Raw genomic sequence first — 18,656 nt, 5'->3', positions numbered from 1 at the left:
TCATGAAGAAGTTATTCAACTTGAAGATGGGAGAAGGTGCTTCGGTGGCAAAACACATAAATGAATTCAACACGATTGTCTCCCAGCTGACATCGGTGGACATCAAATTTGATGATGAGATTCGTGCACTTATTCTTCTGGCGTCTTTACCAGACACTTGGGAACCGATGCGGGCAGCGGTTAGCAACTCTGTTGGAAAAGGGAAACTACAACTCAATGATGTTAGAGATCAAATCCTTGCTGAAGAAGTTCGCAGGAAAGACTCGGGTGAAGCAACATCATCGAGATCTGCTCTAAATCTTGATAACAGAGGAAGAGGCAGAGTGGTGAAAGGAGTTCCAACCGATGGCACGGTAGATCAAAGTCAAGAAATGGAAAAGACAAAAATATCTTTGAAAAGAATATGAAGTGATGGAGCTGTGGTGAGACTGGTCACCTGAAAAAAAACTGCAGATCAACGAAGAATAATGCTAATGTTGTCACTGAGGAATTACATGATGCTCTGCTATTATCCATGGAAAGCCATGTTGATTCTTGGGTTATGGACTCGGGAGCTTCGTTTCATACCACTGGTGATCGCGATGTATTTGATAATTACATCGCTGGCGATTACGGAAAAGTTTTCCTGGCTGATGGAAAACCCTTGGAAATTGTTGGTATGGGTGATGTACGGATGAAGATGTCCAATGAATCTGTCTGGAAAATCAACAAAGTCAGACATGTACCAAAATTGACACGCAATCTGATCTCGGTGGGACAGCTCGATGATGAAGGCCACAATATGACCTTCGGTGATGGTTCCTGGAAAGTAAACAAAGGAGCCATGATTGTTGCTCGAGGAAAGAAAACTGGAACACTGTATATGACTTCCAGTTGCAGAGACACATTAGCAGCTGTGGATGCTGGAGCCAACTCAAGTCTATGGCATTATAGACTTGGACACATGAGTGAGAAGGGAATGAATATGTTGGTATCAAAAGGAAAGCTACCAGAATTAAAGACTGTTGAACACCAACTATGTGAAAGCTGTATCTTTGGAAAGCAGAAGAAGGTGAGCTTTTCAAAAGGCGGTAGAGAACCGAAAGCAGCAAAGTTGGAGCTGGTTCATACTGATGTATGAGGACCATCTCCTCTGACATCCCTTGGAGGCTCGAGATACTATGTCACATTCATTGACAATTCGAGTAGAAAAGTTTGGGTTTATTTTCTGAAAAATAAATCTGATGTTTACGAGACCTTTAAAAGGTGGAAAGCCATGTTGGAAAATGAGACCAACTTGAAAGTAAAGTGNACTGGACTACAAAATACCCGAAGAGGTTTGGAGCGGCAAAGAAGTAAACCTTTCTTTCTTGAAAGTGTTTGGATGTCTATCCTATGTTCATATTGATTCAGCAAGCAGAACAAAACTTGATCCGAAATCAAAGAAGTGCTTCTTTATTGGTTATGGAGATAATGAGTTTGGTTATCGTTTCTGGGATGACCAAAATCGGAAAATCATTCGGAGCAGGGATGTAATCTTTAATGAGAAACTTCTGTACAAAGACAAGTCAGACATTGGAGCTGGAGATGAATGTCCTGAAGTCAAGAAGACTGATGAAGTGCCATTGACAAACATTCCTGTGAATGAATCGAAAACCAGTAAACAGGAAGATGATGAAGAAACTGCACAAGATGATGACCCACAAATTCCGGTGATTGAACTCAGGAGATCTTTGAGAACCATTAGACCACCTGAGAGATACTCCCCTGCACTTCACTATATTTTACTGACAGACAAAGGTGAACCGGAGACCTATGAAGAGGCAATGCAAAATGATGATTCAACCAAGTGGGAGTTGGCCATGGAAGATGAGATTTATTCACTGTCATCCAATCAGACGTGGGAGTTGACAGAACTTCCGCAAGGCAAAAAGGTGTAACATAACAAGTGGGTGTGCCGGTTAAAAGAAGAGCATGATGGTAGCAGGCGGTACAAGGCAAGACTTGTTGTAAAAGGCTTCCAACAACGGGAAGGAATTGATTACACCGAGATTTTCTCTCCGGTGGTTAAATTAACCATTATCAGGACTGTACTTGGACTAGTGGCGAAGGAAGACTTACATTTGGAGCAGTTGGATGTAAAGACTGTGTTTCTTCACGGTGACCTAGATGAAGAAATTTATATGAAGCAGCCATGGGGCTTTGAAGTACGGGGAAAAGAGAGAATGATGTGCAAACTTCAGAAGAGCTTGTACGGTCTCAAACAAGATCCAAGACAGTGGTACAAGAAGTTTGATGGATTCATGAGTGAAAATGGATTCCTAAGGTGTCAAGCTGATCACTGCTGTTATGTGAAAAAGTTTGATGGCTCTTATATCATACTACTGCTATATGTAGATGATATGCTGATAGCTGGAGCTTGTCTGGAAGAAATTGATAAACTCAAGAAAGATTTATCAAAAGAATTTGCCATGAAGGATTTGGGTGCTGCAAAGCAAATCCTTGGAATGAGGACCTTCAGAGACCGGGTGAATGGATTCTTGAAGTTATCTCAAGAAGAGTACGTGAAAAAGGTGGTTAGCAGATTTAATATGGATGAAGCTAAATCTGTGAGTACTCTTTTGGCTAGTCATTTCAAACTAACCAAAGCACAATCACCATCGAGGGAGTAGGAGCAGGCTTTTTTGAATAAAGTTCCTTATGCTTCTGCTGTCGGAAGCCTCATGTATGCAATGGTGTGCACAAGACCAGACATAGCACATGCAGTGGGAGTTGTGAGCAGGTTTATGAGTAATCTAGGAAAACAACACTGGAAAGCAGTTAAGTGGATTCTCAGGTATTTGAATGGTACTGCTAGTTGTTCTTTATGCTTCAGGAGATCAAAATTTGGCTTACAGGGTTTTGTCGATGCCGATATGGGTGGTGACCTGGATGGCAGGAAAAGTACTACTGGATATGTGTTCACATTAGGTGGTACAGTTGTAAGCTGAGTGTCTAAGCTGCAAAAGATTGTTGCGCTTTCGACTACTGAGACTGAGTATGTTGCAGTTACAGAAGCTAGCAAGGAGATGATATGGTTGAAATCCTTTCTGGAGGAATTGGGTCAGAAGCTTAAAGATAACACATTATACTGTGACAGTCAGAGTGCTATTCATTTAGCAAAAAATCCTATTTATCATGCTAGGATAAAGCATATACAGGTTAGGTACCATTTCATCATATCAGTGCTGGAAGATGGAGTCTTGATGCTGCAGAAGATTCCTGGAAGTAAAAATCCAGCCGATATGCTCACGAAGATGGTAGCCATTGACAAACTGAAGTTGTGTTCAACTTCAGTTGGACTGCAAGAATAAACAAATGAGGTATGAGCTGCTGCACTGATGGTGTGAGGACATGATTGAAATCAAGTCTTCAAGTGAGAGGATTGTTAGGTTTGATTATTTAATAGGGTGGAGCCCACGTATTAAATAAAATAATATAAACCTTCATCCCACATCTGATAATTTTAAAAACTGAAAGAAGGAATTAGTTATAAATAGAGCTCAATTCCTTCAGTTATTGTATCCCAAAATCAAAAGCTTTTCAGCTTTGATAAAAAGAGAGTGCATAGAAAAAAAGAGTGTATTTTTTTTCTTGAGTGCGAGAATTCTCTTTGTGTGAGTTAGAGAAATTATTTTCTNTATATATGCTCGGATCGGATCTAACTAAACTTGATATTTGGTGATACCCCATAAGAGCCCGGGTCATGAATGACCCGGGACATCATATGGATAACCCAAATTAGAGTCAATATGCAAGATATTTTCTTCAGCAGCCGGGTAGGTGAAACATCCGGGATATTTTATTCCCGAGCAATCAAGAGTCCGGGCCCTCATACAACGTCCCCGGAAAACTATTCTACCCGAGCCACCTTGAAAACAGTGCCACACTCGAGTATGTAAGCATGGGATATCTTATCTGTCAGAACTGCATGGATTTGGCGTGTTAGATAAGTCATCAGAAAGTATGGGCAGCCGTCTTATCATACTAAGCAGGTAGGCACTGAAAACAAGGTAATTATAGGATTTTCTACTATAAATAGCAGATATATTTCTCATTTACAGATTCTGGAATTTTGAATTCTCAAGCACTCACATATATCCCACATATATCGCTTGTGTTCTTCGTATAAAACTTGCTGACTTAAACATCGGAGTTGTTGCGCCGGACATTCCTCCGGCGCCCATTCACGAGTTCTTTTCCTTGTTTGCAAGTTTTAGCTGAAGCCATTATACTTACTCCAATTTCCTTAAACACAAAATTATCCTTATCATCCGGTGGATTGCCTACATATCTCATACCCGATTCACCCAAATATCATCAATATTCATCCAGACATGCTTGGAACTCGTTTAGACGAGTGTAAACCCGTTCCGTCGAGATGGATTTAATATGAGATCAAAGTCAATATGATCCATTGTCATTCTTAGCAGAGAACGCTCCCAACAGCTGGCAAATGGAGCTCCAGAGAGGGAAAGCTCCCCTCGTTGCCCAGATTGGGATGCTCTTGTGCAGTCAATGGCATAGGGTGTACGTGTTCATATTATGAAATGCCATCTATTTTGGTCCAATTTAACGTAATATATTCGAAAAAATCTCAAGGATTTTATTATGACGTGTTATAACAGTTACACGTATTATATTCATATAAAATATTAGTACATTTCTTGAAACTTGTAGTGATATTAAATTGTGAAAAATAAATGAAAGAAAAAGAATATTCTTGTTATGGAATTATATAAATAAAATCAATAATAGTTATTAGAGTTTCAATAATAGTTATTAGAGTTTTAATTGAGTATAATTATATTAAAAATTAATGATAGTAATAAACGGTATTATTTTCATCTTATAAAAAATATGATCGATGTAATTAACAAAATTTGAAGTGTAAATATCATTTCTTATATATAATTCTTCATTCACAAATATTTATGTGAGCGATCTCACAATTTAATTTTATGAGACATATCTCCAACCATACTCGATTCGTTAAAAAGCATTATTTTTTATATTAAAATATTACATTTCACTTTAAGAATGAATCGAATTGACTCCTCTCACGGAAATAGAACCGTGAAACCATCTTACAAAAAAATGTTCTTATTTATTTATTTATTATTGCATCACAATGCTTATTTTGTTATGGTGATGTTTTATTTTATTATTATTTTGACGCAGTGTTGTTTTTAAATTTTAAAGTACACAATAAGATCGCTACAAAATTTAACATAAAAAATGAGACATACAGATTATTTTATAATAGAAATCTTGCCAATTGATTGTAAAGTGATCACTAAGAATATCACTCTAGGTAGTGTGATAAGTCCTAACTGAAGTGAGTTATTACAAGACGTTGTAAAACCAAACTCTTTTAGTGGAAAACTTCTTAAATGGAAGAAAAGGTAACCTAAAATTTTTATCTCCGATCATTTATAAAAACTTTTGTCATTTACATACGCACTTGATATTTTTGTACATTCAAGTTTCTCGACCGTTTTTTGGTAAACTTATAACCGTTTAATTATCACTAGCTAAACCGGATCGTTTTTCATTAAAATATCAAATTTATTTATCACTAGATAAACCGCACCGTTTCACACTTACTCTATTTTAAAATGGTCCAGTAAAGCTACGCGTAAAGAATAGTTCTTAATAGTTAAAAAATTGTTAAGACAATTTAAAGTTCAAAAAACATTTAAAATAGTTTATTAACCCCTCTAAACTATAACTTGATTCCAACATATATTTATTGAAAGAAAGTTGTCTCTAACATAAGACGGTAATATAAAACAAATATTAAACACCTCAAAGAGACACATTATATGTGAAATTCATACATATATATATTGTGGGTACCCACACACACACATATTTTCGAACTAATTTGATTCACCAAATGAATTTTAAATATTCAAATTAAAATTATATTGTAACAATCAGTTTCAAGAGAAGTCATTCTATAATAAAGTATACATTGTAATTAATATGGCAGATGGACTAAAGACGAATCTATTGTCTATAGTTTATACGACTTCTCGTTGGACACAATAATGCATTTCCCACCACAAATTTTTTTTTTTAAAAAAAAACATTTCCCCAAAGAAAAAACCATAAATGAATCATGTTTTTTTCCGGGTTGACCCGGACCTTTCTATTAAATAAGTGAGTTGGGTTAGTAATTTTTTTATCCGTCCAAATGACAGTTTGACCCGTCTCGTCAAATAATGAGTTGTGAATCAATCTGTACCTCGTCTCATAAAAAAAAATTTTAAATTATAGTGTTGACCGATCTCATCAAATAAACAGGTTGAGTTACAATATATCAACCTATTTCACTAACTTGTTTTTACAACTTTATTATTCACCTCCCTCCTCTAATCCCTTCACAGTTAGTTATTCGTGTGTTCATAAAAATAATTTCATTTTATAGTTTAAATTTAAATTAAAATGAAGAATAACATCAAAATTAATATTTGTTAATTTTACAAGAATAATACTATACAACTTTTATAAATCCCACAATATATATTATGTTACTTCCAACTTGAGCAAAAAACATTAGTCGATAACTTCGGTATTTCATAAAATTAATTTGCTTGTTTTTTAAAAAAATATTCACATTTGATTTTTATACTGTATCTCGAATTTTCGGATTTGACTTCTCAAGTTATAATAATAACTAAAAGCGAAATATTTTGGGAACCCAACGAAAGAAAATATATCATTATAAATGGAAATGTATATATATGATAGTAAAAATTTGTGTGAGACGGTTTCACGGGTCGTATTTTGTGACACGAATCCTTATTTGGGTCATCCATTAAAAAGTATTATTTTTTATATTAAGAGTATTACTTTTTATTATGAATATCGGTAGGATTGACCCGTCTCGCAGATAAAGATTCGTGACAAAATTTCACAAGAGACCTACTCATGTATAATACATATACATTTGAATGCATTGTTTTATATTTAACATATTTTATTACTGAAATAGTTAAATATCTATTTTATAATATGATTAATTAATGAACATTATTTCAATTTAAGTTCCCAGTAGATGCATATGAATTGTTAGTTGCGAGCAAACCAAAAGAACCGACAAAACTGTAATAACTCTCCTCTTCTCCGCCACACACTCTTGCCCTCGATGGCCTCCGATTCCAAGGAAATCGCCGTCGACATGCAGGTTTTCCACATATACAACGACGGAAGCATCCAAAGATTCCTCCCTATTCAGTTTATCCCCACTTCCGACGACCCGAACGCCGCCGTCCGATCCAAAGACGTGGTGATCGACTCCGAAACAGGCGTTTCCGTCCGTATTTTCATGCCGGGCCGCTGCGATAGAAATCAGAAACTCCCCCTCGTGGTATACATTCACGGCGGGGCGTTTTGTATTGGGTCGGTAACCGGCGCTACGTATCACAATTACCTCACTGATTTAGTCGAAAAGGCAAACGTCATCGCGGTTTCGGTTCAGTACAGGTTAGCTCCCGAGCACCCTCTGCCGATTGCGTTCGACGACTCGTGGGCTGCTTTCCAGTGGGTCGCGGGGCACGCCAACTCCAACGGCCCGGATCCATGGCTGAACGAGCACGCCGATTTTCGGCGCGTGTTTGTAGGGGGAGACAGCGCGGGAGGCAACATAGCGAACGACGTCGCGGTCAGAGCCGGCGACAGCAAACTCCACGGCGTGGAAGTCGAGGGGATTTTTCTGATGCATCCGTGGTTCGGAGGGAAAGAGGTGGACAAACTGTACAAGATATTATGCCCCACGAGCAGCGCCCGGGACGATGATCCACGGTTGAACCCGGCGGTGGACCCACGGATAGGCACGATGGCTGGGCGGCGCGTGCTGTTCTTCTTGGCGGAGAAGGATTTGTTGCGGAACAGGGCAAAGGCTTATTACGAAGCGCTGAAGAAGAGTGAGTGGAGCGGAGAGGTGGAGATGATGGAGAGTGAAGGAGACGGCCACTGCTTCCATTTATTCCATCCCAAAACCGACAAGGCTGTGGCTGTCATGGATCGACTGGTTGCATTCTTGAATGCTCCTTAGATACTGCGATTTATTTAGGTAACATAATCTGCTTTTTTTAGAAATATACATTTCGAAGGAAACATACTGTGACTATATATTTATAATAATAACTAATATTTTTAACATAAAAATTAATATTTATTTATTATTGATCGAAGATAAAATTTATGTGAGACGGTCTCACGAGTTGTATTTTGTGTGATATATCTCTTATTTGAGTCATCCATAAAAAAATATTACTTTTATGCTAAAAGTATTAATTTTTACATGGTTAATCTTCTTCTTTTCTTTTGTCAGCAGGGCAGATCGGGGATAATCTCATCTCTGTCAATATCCTAGCTTGATTCATGCAAGGTCTTTTTCTTTCTATCTTTTTCATAATAATGGACAATTGCTCGAATATACTATTCAGCTTTTGAAGACTATCAAATTGTTGTCGATGTCTGAAAAATTGATTTCAAAGATATTATGGATATTTTATATCATATACTAATATTTCGACGCTCACATTGCTGCTTTCGTCAAGAATATATGTATTAAAAATAAATGGCATAGGAAATAATCATTATTGCCGTTTTGTGCAGAAAATAATAAATTAGATTGTAATGTGACACTATTTTATCTTATATCTGACTCAAATTCTAGACAAAAACTTGTGTGAGATGGTCTCACGGGTCGTATTTTGTAAGACAGATATCTTATTTGGGTCATCCCTGAAAAAATATTACTTTTTATGCTAAGAGTATTATTTTTATTGTGAATATCGACAGGGTTGACCCGTCTCATAGATAAAGATTCGTGAGACCGTTTCACCAGAGACCTACTCCAAATTTTGTATTGACATTAATTATTAATCTATCATAATTGTGAGCTTTTTGAAATTTTAGGTGATGGATTGAAGTTATTTTTGAAGCCCAATAACATATAAGAGGCTTGAAAACGGTTGTCATATATTGAGAAAGGCCACAAAAGATGGCCCAAAAATATATCTTAACATTTAGTTTTAGGACCAAAGTTAATAATCTAAATTCTCAGCCATAAAATGAAGACTTCCCTAGACAATTAGCTTTATGCAAGAAAAATAATTAAAACTTTGTATTTTACACCAAATTTAATCATGTTCGACTTTACCCCTTGTCTTGCCCCTCTTCCTGAAATTTCTAAAGGAAAATTTTATTTTTAACATTTTAAGTTGACTATTATTACATCCAATCGAACTTTTATTTATCTATTTATTTATTTTCATAAGAAGATAAAAAGGTATGGGATCTTTATATGTATATATATTATATTATATGATATCTTATATAGGCCCACACACATGTACACCAATCTTAAAATGGGTTTCTCAAATTTAAATATGTATCATTGTTTTATACTTTATCCACAAATTTAAATTTGTAAAGTTTAATCGGGTGGGGTGTGGGTGTTGGGGGTGTTGATATATTTATTTCTAGATATTTTATAGACTCAACCTCTTGTTAAATTTAATGACAAACAGCCTTTTTGTCGTTCATTTGGAAGTGAGTACAATAAAATCCAAATGGAGTTAAACGAAGTAAAACATAATTCTTGGTCCATTATTTCTCTCAGTCTATCTCTAATAGCCGTCGAGCAAATATTTTTCTTAAAACTACTAGTATCTTTATTTTTCACAGCATAAAATTGCTCCAATTAATTTTTGTTATCTCGTGCATGTCCACAATTATAGACTCCGTCATTATGTCTATAATTATTTAGTAGATTTGAAAAAATAATATGGCATTAACAAAAAAATCTCAAAAAAAATCTTTTATGATGTGGAATATCAATATAGGAAGCAATCGCATAGTATATTCAGAATTTAAAAAAAAATTAAATTAAGGTTCTGATATCACTTGTTAGTCTCTGGTGCGGCAAATTGAGATAATTATATGAAAATAAAGTATAAAATTGGACATTGAGATTTACGTAGAAAACCACTAAACATTATTAGGGTAAAAATCACGGACAAGATGAAATAAATTTCATTATAATATTTTATGTTGTACAACCGTTCAACGTGTTTCCGAATAGAAAACACACACTCTTAATATATGAGAACAAACACTTCACAACTATTTTATAACTAAGTATTCAAATGCTATGAGATGAGAAAAAAACTCGAATGAGATACTTTGAAATGACTTTATAGATGCATCATTCCAGGGACGTAGCCAGAAAAAGTTTCGATCCTGGGCTAAAAATTTGTGGGCTTAAATGTGGGCTAAAATTTGTGATATACTCAATGTTATTTTATTTTTTAAATTTGTGGGCTAAAATGTGGACTAAAATGAGCTAAAATTTTAAATAAAAAAAAAACTCAATCCATATTTTTAAAGAAGCCCAAAAATCAAGCCTGGGCTGGAGCCCACCCAGCCTTTGGGGTGGCTCCGTCCCTGCATCATTCCAATGTGAACCCTTCATCCGAACCCAATTTCAAAGTTTCAATTATTTCCACCACCAATTGCCGACATGTTTATCATATACGACGTCACTTGTTGTACAATAGAAGTCATATATCTCCACAGTGGTACGATAATATTTACTTTTGGAATAAAACTTTCATGGCTTTGTTTTTAAGTTTACCCAAAAAACCTCATATCAATTTAGATATATTTTCATCTTATTAACTCGTGATCTTCTTTTTATATTTTTTTATTATGATTCCAATTATGAATATTATATATATATTTCGTTGGTGTGATTATTATTTGGACACGAGCAGACGTACGTAATATTGCAAAAAGCATTGAAGTTTTCTGCAGACAGCCCAAAACTTTGCCTGCCAAATGACAGAGATACAGCCCCTGTTCTTAGGGAGTTACCACACACAGCCAAAATATCGTGTGGACTTTTAGTGGGCCAGCCCATTTTCTTTAACGCATAACCAATCGAATCCAATGCTTGTACCTTAGCTACTTGTACCCACTCTAATCCGTCGGTCTGAAATAGGCGTAGACACGAGTGGAATTTAATTTAAGCTCTTTTCTTTTAAAAAAAAAAAAACATTTCATTTATAAATTTTTAAACTTAAGTACAACTACCAAAAGGTACAAACATTGGATTCGATTTCAGGGCCGGTCCTAGGTTCTCTAGAGTCTGGTGCGGAAAAAAACTGGGTCTTTTATATCTATATATATAAAATTAATAAAAAAAAATCATTAATTTGCACTCTCTAGACTCATATATCTTTTTTCGTATAAAATATGTACAAAAAATTTAAAAATGTGGTACTAATATATGATATTTGCGTACTGTCTGTTTAAGATTTGATGTTAATATATGATTTTTGAATATTCAAACATGTATACAAAAATTTGATGCCTCGATTATGTGTAGTCTCTCTGTTTTTAGTTGGTAAAACATTCAAATTAAAATTGTATATACCTAAATTCAATGAGGTCCGTTTTTTTTCCAAGAAGCATACCCAAAATGCAATTACAATATGTTCTGTATAGAAATGAAAATGAAAACGTTAAATAAAGAAAATAAAAACAATTTCCATCGAACATTCGAAAACTAGGTTACGAGTTTTGAACTCTACCAACTAAGCTAGATAGAAAACAGTTAATTATCTCCAGATTTTTATATTAATAGTATACACGACAAAACACCGAGCATCCCAGTTGTAAGTCAGCTACTCGTGAACATCTCGATTAAAGCTCGATTCGAGTTTGATTTGATCAATTTCGAGTCGAATTCGAGTAGCTCGAGTCTTCCATAGAGTCAAGTTCGAGTTTAGTTATTTATATTAAAGTAGCTATCGAGTAACTACAATTTTTTTTTTTATTTATAGAATATAAAATTTGATTTTTTTTTTTCAATTTATATAATTTTTTTTTATCATTATGTTAGGAAGACTTTCCCGCACGAACTCAATTACCTCGACATATATTAGATCTCGAGCTAGAAACTGATTAATCGATCGGGCAGACGTAATTAAATAACGTCACTATTTTGTGTAAACATATAGTTTATATTTTTCGTATCGATGATAATCAAATATTATTTGTCCGAACAACGAATGGTTCATTTTAAATCGTAAATTATACACATACAAACTTTATTAAATGAGGACCAAACTTAGAAAATAAGTGATCATAAAATTATTGGAGGACAATTTCATTAACCACATAAATTTAAATGATATTCCTAACCATCATTTACGATATACCTGTGAAAATGGAAATAAGTGTCACCCATAAATTTGCAATCGCACCATTAAATTTGGCAACGCTTAATAAAAGCAAACATTTCACCGAGATTTATTGTGCGTGGTGGTCCTCAAACATTTATATTCATTTAACACGCCTTAAAATTCCACACCAAAACGTATTCCTTTTCTTTATTACTGTATGTACGATATTTTTTAGGGCATTACATTTTTAAAAAAATAAAATTCTACTGCATGTTTTTCTATTTCCGATACCAAGTCGGCAGTGGACGTACACATCAGCAATTTGGTTTTGATATTTTTAATTTATGGATATTTCGATGACGTGACAATGAATACATCAGCAATTTTTGATACCTCGTCAACGATAGTTTTCAGTACCACATCTTCATTCTCTGGTGTCATGTCAATATTATGACGAATTATGAAAAAAAGGAAAAAAAAATCAACTTTACTACAATATATCAAAATCTTACCCCAAACCCAAAACGAGACAAGTTAAATATTCAAAATTTGTTTTTTGGTAGTTTTAATTTATGAATATATTTTGTTTAATTGTTGAGACGGCGCTGGACACGTCAGAAATGTTCGATATCACATTGACAATTTTCAGTACCACATCATTTTTTTTTGTGTCACGTCAACGAATTTTTACAAAAAGAAAAAAAATAAAAGTTACTACACTACAAACAAAATTTGAATACTTACCAAAACCCAAAACAAAACAAGTTAAATATTCAAATTTTGGTTTCGTTACTTTTAATTTATGGATATTTTTTGTTTTATTGTTGAAGGGACACTGTACAAGTCAACAATATCCGATATTACATCAATATTTTTTTATGTCAGGTCAACATTCTGACGAATTATGATTTAAAAAATTAAAATCATTATACTAAAATCAAAGTATGAATACTTACACGAACCTTAAACGAAAAAAATTATTAGATAAAAATATTATTTTCCAAACTAATTCGAAGACTCGACACTAGAAATATTAAATTTCGCTAAACTATATGTTAAAAATTTAAATCATAATTTTCAGAAAATTGTATCCAACAAGTTCCATAATTTTTTACTCTCCCCATTAAATAAATAGGAGAGAATATGAAATTCATCTACCTGACCCCATTTTTTAATAATAATAATTAATAATGCGGTTATTACCTGCACCGCATCCCTTTCAGAGCTGACGCAACGGCGTCGGGCTTCAACCTATTTATTTTTCTCTAATTAATGAGTTTATTCCCTTCCATTAAATTCCCACTCACCAAATATTAATACAAATATTTATATTAATAAATTGATAATTTATCTATATTATCTCAAATTTATTTTGTTATATTATTTTTTTATTTACTAATTATTTATCTTACATTAATCAAATCATTGAATTTAAATTACAATATTACCTTTAATAAATAATATTGTTAAAAAAACAAAATGATAATTTATCATATTATCTAATATTCAATCAATCAAATCAAACAAACTATTATTTATCAATTAATTAAATAGTATATCAAATGCCATTTTTTAATCATATAATTAGATTATGGCCAAAACTTATGTGAGACGGTCTCGAGGGTCGTATTTTGTAAGACACATCTCTTATTTGGAACATCCATGAAAAATATTACTTTTTATGCTAAGAGTATTACTTTTTATTGTGAATATCTGTAGGATTGACTCGTCTCACAGATAAAGATTCGTGAGACTGTCTTGCAAGATACCTACTCTTAGATTATATATCTTAATATTATTATCTAATCTTTAACTTCAAACACTGTCTTAGAAAATTTAATTATAATCCAATCGAAAGGCCACCTTATAAGCTCATTATATATGCAATTACACTCCAACCAAAATTAAATAAAATTTATCAAGATTCGAATCAAAATTAAATATTTCGAATCGGATTCAAAATTCATTATGAATCTCAAAACTTAAAACTCAGATATCAAAATTAATGACTTATTTCGATCATCTAAAAAATTGATAACAATATTAATTGACAAGAGTAATTAAATTATAATTTTATTGATTGGTTAAATTTTAATTCCTATGGCTTATTTTTTAAAAAAAATAACTTTAATTATTATTGTTGAACTATGCCCATAGTCTATCTTATGGCATGAAGTTTTTTCCTCACACTAATTTTCGGTTCTACTTAGGGATGTAAATGAACCAAACTGTTTGTGAGCTATTCGAAGCTCGGCTCGATAAAAAGCTCGTTTGAGTTTGTTTGTTAATCATATCAAACCAAGCCCAAGCTCGATTTTGAGCTCGAAAATTTAATCAAACCAAGCGCAAGCCTAAGGATATTCGGCTCGTGAGCTCGCAAACATGTTCGATAATAGGCTTGAGAGCTCGAGCTCGGCTCGTTTAGGTGGCTCGTAAGCTCGAGCTCAAGCTCGAGACGTTTAGTGGCTCGTAAGCTTGAGCTTGGCTCATTTGTTGAGTTGACAAATAAAAATATTAGTACTAATGTCAATGGAAGGAATTGAATACAAGACATGTTTGAAAAAATGATGAATTCACACCATTTAGTCATAATTACATTTTTAATCTTATTTGCGTATCATTATACTAAAATGTTCTTTAAAATAAAATAAATAAAATAAATTAACAGAAATACATCAGCTTACTCTTTTTTCCTAAAAATTTACATAACCAAGTCATATACAAGTTGAGTAACTTTACTATTAGTCTGTGAAAGTTAATTAAAAATTTTACATGCTAAATTGATATGCCATTTGATATTAATCAATAATTTAAGTTAATTATGTCGAATTCATTTCATAATGATGTGCTGTCTTCGATCTACTATATTTAATGAATATTCTAGATGATTTTGGTGATATCAGTATATAATGAATATTCTAGATGTATGATTTTAGAATGTTCAATAATATACTGATTTATGTTTTTTTTAGCTATTATTTGTGTCGTTTTGGTTATTTATGAATGAATTTATATTTTTATGTAAGATTTAAAATTAGTTTATAGATATATTTAATTTTTAACAAGCTCGATTCAAACTCAAACTCGATCTCAATTCTATGTTTATCGAGCTCGAAAACGAGACGAGCTCAAGCCAGGCTTGTTAAACATGCTAAACAAGCTATTCATGAATCAAGCTCGAGCCTGGCTTGATTAACATGTTAAACGAGCTTTTAACGAGCCGAGCTCGAGCTTTTCTCGAGCTCAATAATTTCAATACAAACCGAGCTTGATAATAGAAGCTCGAATCGAGCTCGAGCTCGAGCTCGAGCTCGAACCTCAAACAATTTTAAACAAACCAAGCTCAAACCTGATACTATTTGGTTTGGTTTGGATAGTTTACATCCCTAGTTCTACCGTAACAAATCACAAGATTCCCGGTCTCTAAACGGATACTGCCGGTGCCCCGTCTCTCCACGTGTCTGCTACTTATTGGGCGTGGCCGCCATAATTATTCCCCCTCATAGGGTCCCGATCTCTTGTAACGGCACTCCCATGTGCCCGGTCACCGTTAACGGAGTCAGGACCACATGCTACGTTAACCGCTCATTTGATCTCCACCGTTGGATCAAAGCACCATCTCTACCCTTCAAATTTTCGGTGTGAGGTCTGGTAGTGAGAGCTACATATCTATATAGACAAAAGAAATTGAGCTTTCAGCTTCTAAAGTTCAATTCCTTCTCTCTCTCTATCGCTCGCGAATGCGTGTATATATACTATGTATGTATAGGTAGAGAAAAGATGGCGGAATACCTGAAGATAAGCGAGAGGAGAAAAGCTATGGCGGAGGAGGATGTGCAGCTGATTTTCTGTAAGAAAAGGAAGCTGTGTTCTGAGAATTCAGTTTTTTCTGCGGTTTCGGTAGGATATGGAGGCTTCGAGGATGATGAGTCAAGCGACGATGTACAAAAAGTATCGAGATCACCAGATCTGGAGGTGAGAGTTTGAAATTCGAACTCGATTTCTAATGAGAATTGTACTTGTGAAAACAGATTTATAGAATTCAGGTTCATCAATCGTTCCTATTTCCTTTCAGAACGTTGATTCGGAGAACGAGCTCGACAGTTTCGAAACGGAAATCTCTACGCCCATCAATGGCGGCGTCAGGTTGTAAATAATAAATTTATCGATCATTTTTCATATATCAATTAATTCCGTTTCTTTAATTTAACCGTTTCAGCTTCTGAATTTTGATATATCCATTCCTAAATAGAAAAGCCGTTTCTACTCAATTTTTTTCAAGCGAATTATTCATTTAGTTTAGCATTTTCATTAATCCATCTGCGGTTTTATATTTAAATTTGTTGTTGCTATGGTTTTCCACAGTAGCCTTTCTACTCCAACAAGCGAGCTTTGTCGAGACTCAGAGGAGGTGTCAATGGGATCATCAACGTCAAAGAAGAAACAATTGTCGCAGGCGGTGAAATATCACCGGGATCTTGCATCTCCGGCAGCGGAGAAGATGCCGTCGGCTGATGAGATAGAAGAATTCTTCGCGGCGGCAGAAAAGTGCGACCAGAAGCGATTCGCAGAAAAGTGAGTACTGTTACCTTTTAAAACTTGCGTATATGCATGCAATCATTACACACACATTTGCGTTAGGAAACACTGCGGTGCGCGTTATAGTACTCGCACCATTCGTTCATTCTTTCACTCACAGGGGATATTTGGAGAATTGGGTCAACCATTTTTTTAAATAATCCTCTCACGCGTGTTTGAAATATATGGTAGATGATTAATTTTTTTAAAATAATTATCGATTAAAATTAAATAACAAAATACCCCATTCATAATCCGATTATATATAACTAATCAACATATTATGTAATATTTTTTCCAGTTTATATATTCCTGAAAAAATTCCATCTGTAATTATTATTATTGTGTTGCCTAAATTGTAAAATCTATTTCCATTATTATTTTTAGTAAATAGATGTACGTGCCACCATTATTAATCTCCATTGAATAAAGTTTTTTGAGTTTTTAGTATTATCTATTATTTATGCAACTCGAAGAAGCAAATAATGATTTGATTGAATGGCTTTCCTTCCGTTTTCAGGTATAACTATGATTTTTTGAAGGACGTTCCATTGGAGGGAAGATACCAGTGGGTTCGGTTACGGCCTTAAATGAAAATCTTTTTTAAATTTCCTTTTAGAGAGTTTCCATTGCTATTTTCTAATAAATTCTACCTATTTTATGTACAGTGATTCCCGAAGGATTATAATTTTACTCTAGTAAGTTGATATGATTCTAATTTTATTCCTTTAACTTGATGATAATATTTGGTTTTCTTGTATTTTTTTTGTTTTGGTTCTTTGTTTCTTCATAACCTTATAATCATCGAATGTTACTTATTTGATATTTACGATCACCGACGTATAAAAAATAAACATATATTATAAATATTAAAATTAATCTAAACAAAAGAGAGCAAAAAAAATTCAGAACAATACCCAATATTCAAAATGTCAGAAAAAATCACGTCGTTTCCTTTTATTTTTTCTTAGATTGATTTTAATTTGTATAATATATGTTTTATTATAGTTACATGAGCAATATAAGTGAACATCAGTGGCAAATAATCAATATTTGATGGATTTAGTTGTTTTAGACGAAAAATGCCAAATTAGAAAATAAGTTATTGAATAAGAACCAAATATTGACTATTTACATGACTAAAACTCAAAAAATAACAACTTACATGCCTAAAATTACAATTTTTACTTCCCATGATTATGTGTAAAAGCTAGAGTTCTTCACTTCTTTAATTTCTATCCATTTACTTCAGCAAACCTGGATGATGTTATGGAGAACGTTTAAAATAATAGGGGGTAATGTTTATATTTTTTAACCAGGGTGATACCTATTTCAGGTCTGCACCCCATCCCCACATCATGTTTTAAAGGGTGGTGTTTAGTTACTTTTATTTTAAATATATATAATTATTTCTTATAATAATTTGAAAACTCTTTCAATTGAATTTTGGGTAATGTACTTTAAAATGTTAGTTCTTTTTGTAAATGGAAATGGATGGTAAGAGATTGTTGATCTCTTATGTGGCCAGTGGTCCTCATCAAAGTTTTTTTATGATTTTTTTTATTACAATTGACAAAATTATCGAAAAGGGAATTTCTTTTTTTGTTTCAATGTAATACATTTGGAATTTACGAGCGAATTTATGCCAAATTTTGGAAGCGTTTGTCAAATTACTGGAATTGCATGTATGGCGTGGGGACGAAAATTAGACAAACTTCCACATGTGTGTGGGATGAATGCAAGTAGTGCATGTGGGTACGAAAATTAAAAACACGTGGATTTGTGTTTTGTTGGTTGCAGTACAAATATATATATTGCAGTACACACACATAGATATATATATATATATATATATAT

General features: G+C 33.7%; 2 protein-coding genes across 3 annotated transcripts; both read left to right on the top strand.

The window, feature by feature from the left end:
- Positions 1–7,078: 7,078 nt before the first annotated feature.
- Positions 7,079–8,545, top strand: LOC140987207 (probable carboxylesterase 5). 2 transcript variants are annotated; one of them, XM_073455627.1, is made up of 2 exons: positions 7,079–8,098; positions 8,368–8,545. In XM_073455627.1, the coding sequence occupies exon 1, from the start codon at positions 7,172–7,174 to the stop codon at positions 8,078–8,080; it is 909 nt and encodes a 302-aa protein (XP_073311728.1). In that variant the 5' UTR covers positions 7,079–7,171; the 3' UTR covers positions 8,081–8,098; positions 8,368–8,545. The 2 variants fall into 2 exon arrangements, with proteins under 2 accessions (XP_073311728.1, XP_073311727.1); XM_073455626.1 differs by having other exon boundaries at positions 8,363–8,545.
- Positions 8,546–15,915: 7,370 nt separating this feature from the next.
- LOC140988216 (cyclin-dependent kinase inhibitor 7-like) lies at positions 15,916–17,522 on the top strand. Its single transcript, XM_073457209.1, has 4 exons — positions 15,916–16,196; positions 16,297–16,367; positions 16,587–16,796; positions 17,320–17,522. The coding sequence occupies exons 1-4, from the start codon at positions 16,002–16,004 to the stop codon at positions 17,387–17,389; spliced, it is 546 nt and encodes a 181-aa protein (XP_073313310.1). The 5' UTR covers positions 15,916–16,001; the 3' UTR covers positions 17,390–17,522.
- The last annotated feature ends 1,134 nt before the right edge of the window (positions 17,523–18,656 follow it).

Source organism: Primulina huaijiensis, chromosome 11 (genome assembly GCF_012295235.1).
Source record: "Primulina huaijiensis isolate GDHJ02 chromosome 11, ASM1229523v2, whole genome shotgun sequence".
Lineage (NCBI taxonomy): Eukaryota > Viridiplantae > Streptophyta > Magnoliopsida > Lamiales > Gesneriaceae > Primulina > Primulina huaijiensis.
The sequence above is the reverse complement of the archived record's forward strand: the minus strand, read 5'-3'. Positions and strand labels throughout refer to the sequence as shown.

Coding starts and splice junctions, on each gene's coding strand:
- LOC140987207 (XM_073455627.1), top strand. CDS start 7,172: ATGGCCTCCGATTCCAAGGAAATCGCCGTCGACATGCAGGTTTTCCAC.
- LOC140988216 (XM_073457209.1), top strand. CDS start 16,002: ATGGCGGAATACCTGAAGATAAGCGAGAGGAGAAAAGCTATGGCGGAG. Junction 16,368..16,586: donor CCCATCAATGGCGGCGTCAG/GTTGTAAATAAT, acceptor GGTTTTCCACAG/TAGCCTTTCTACTCCAACAA. Junction 16,797..17,319: donor CAGAAGCGATTCGCAGAAAA/GTGAGTACTGTT, acceptor TTCCGTTTTCAG/GTATAACTATGATTTTTTGA.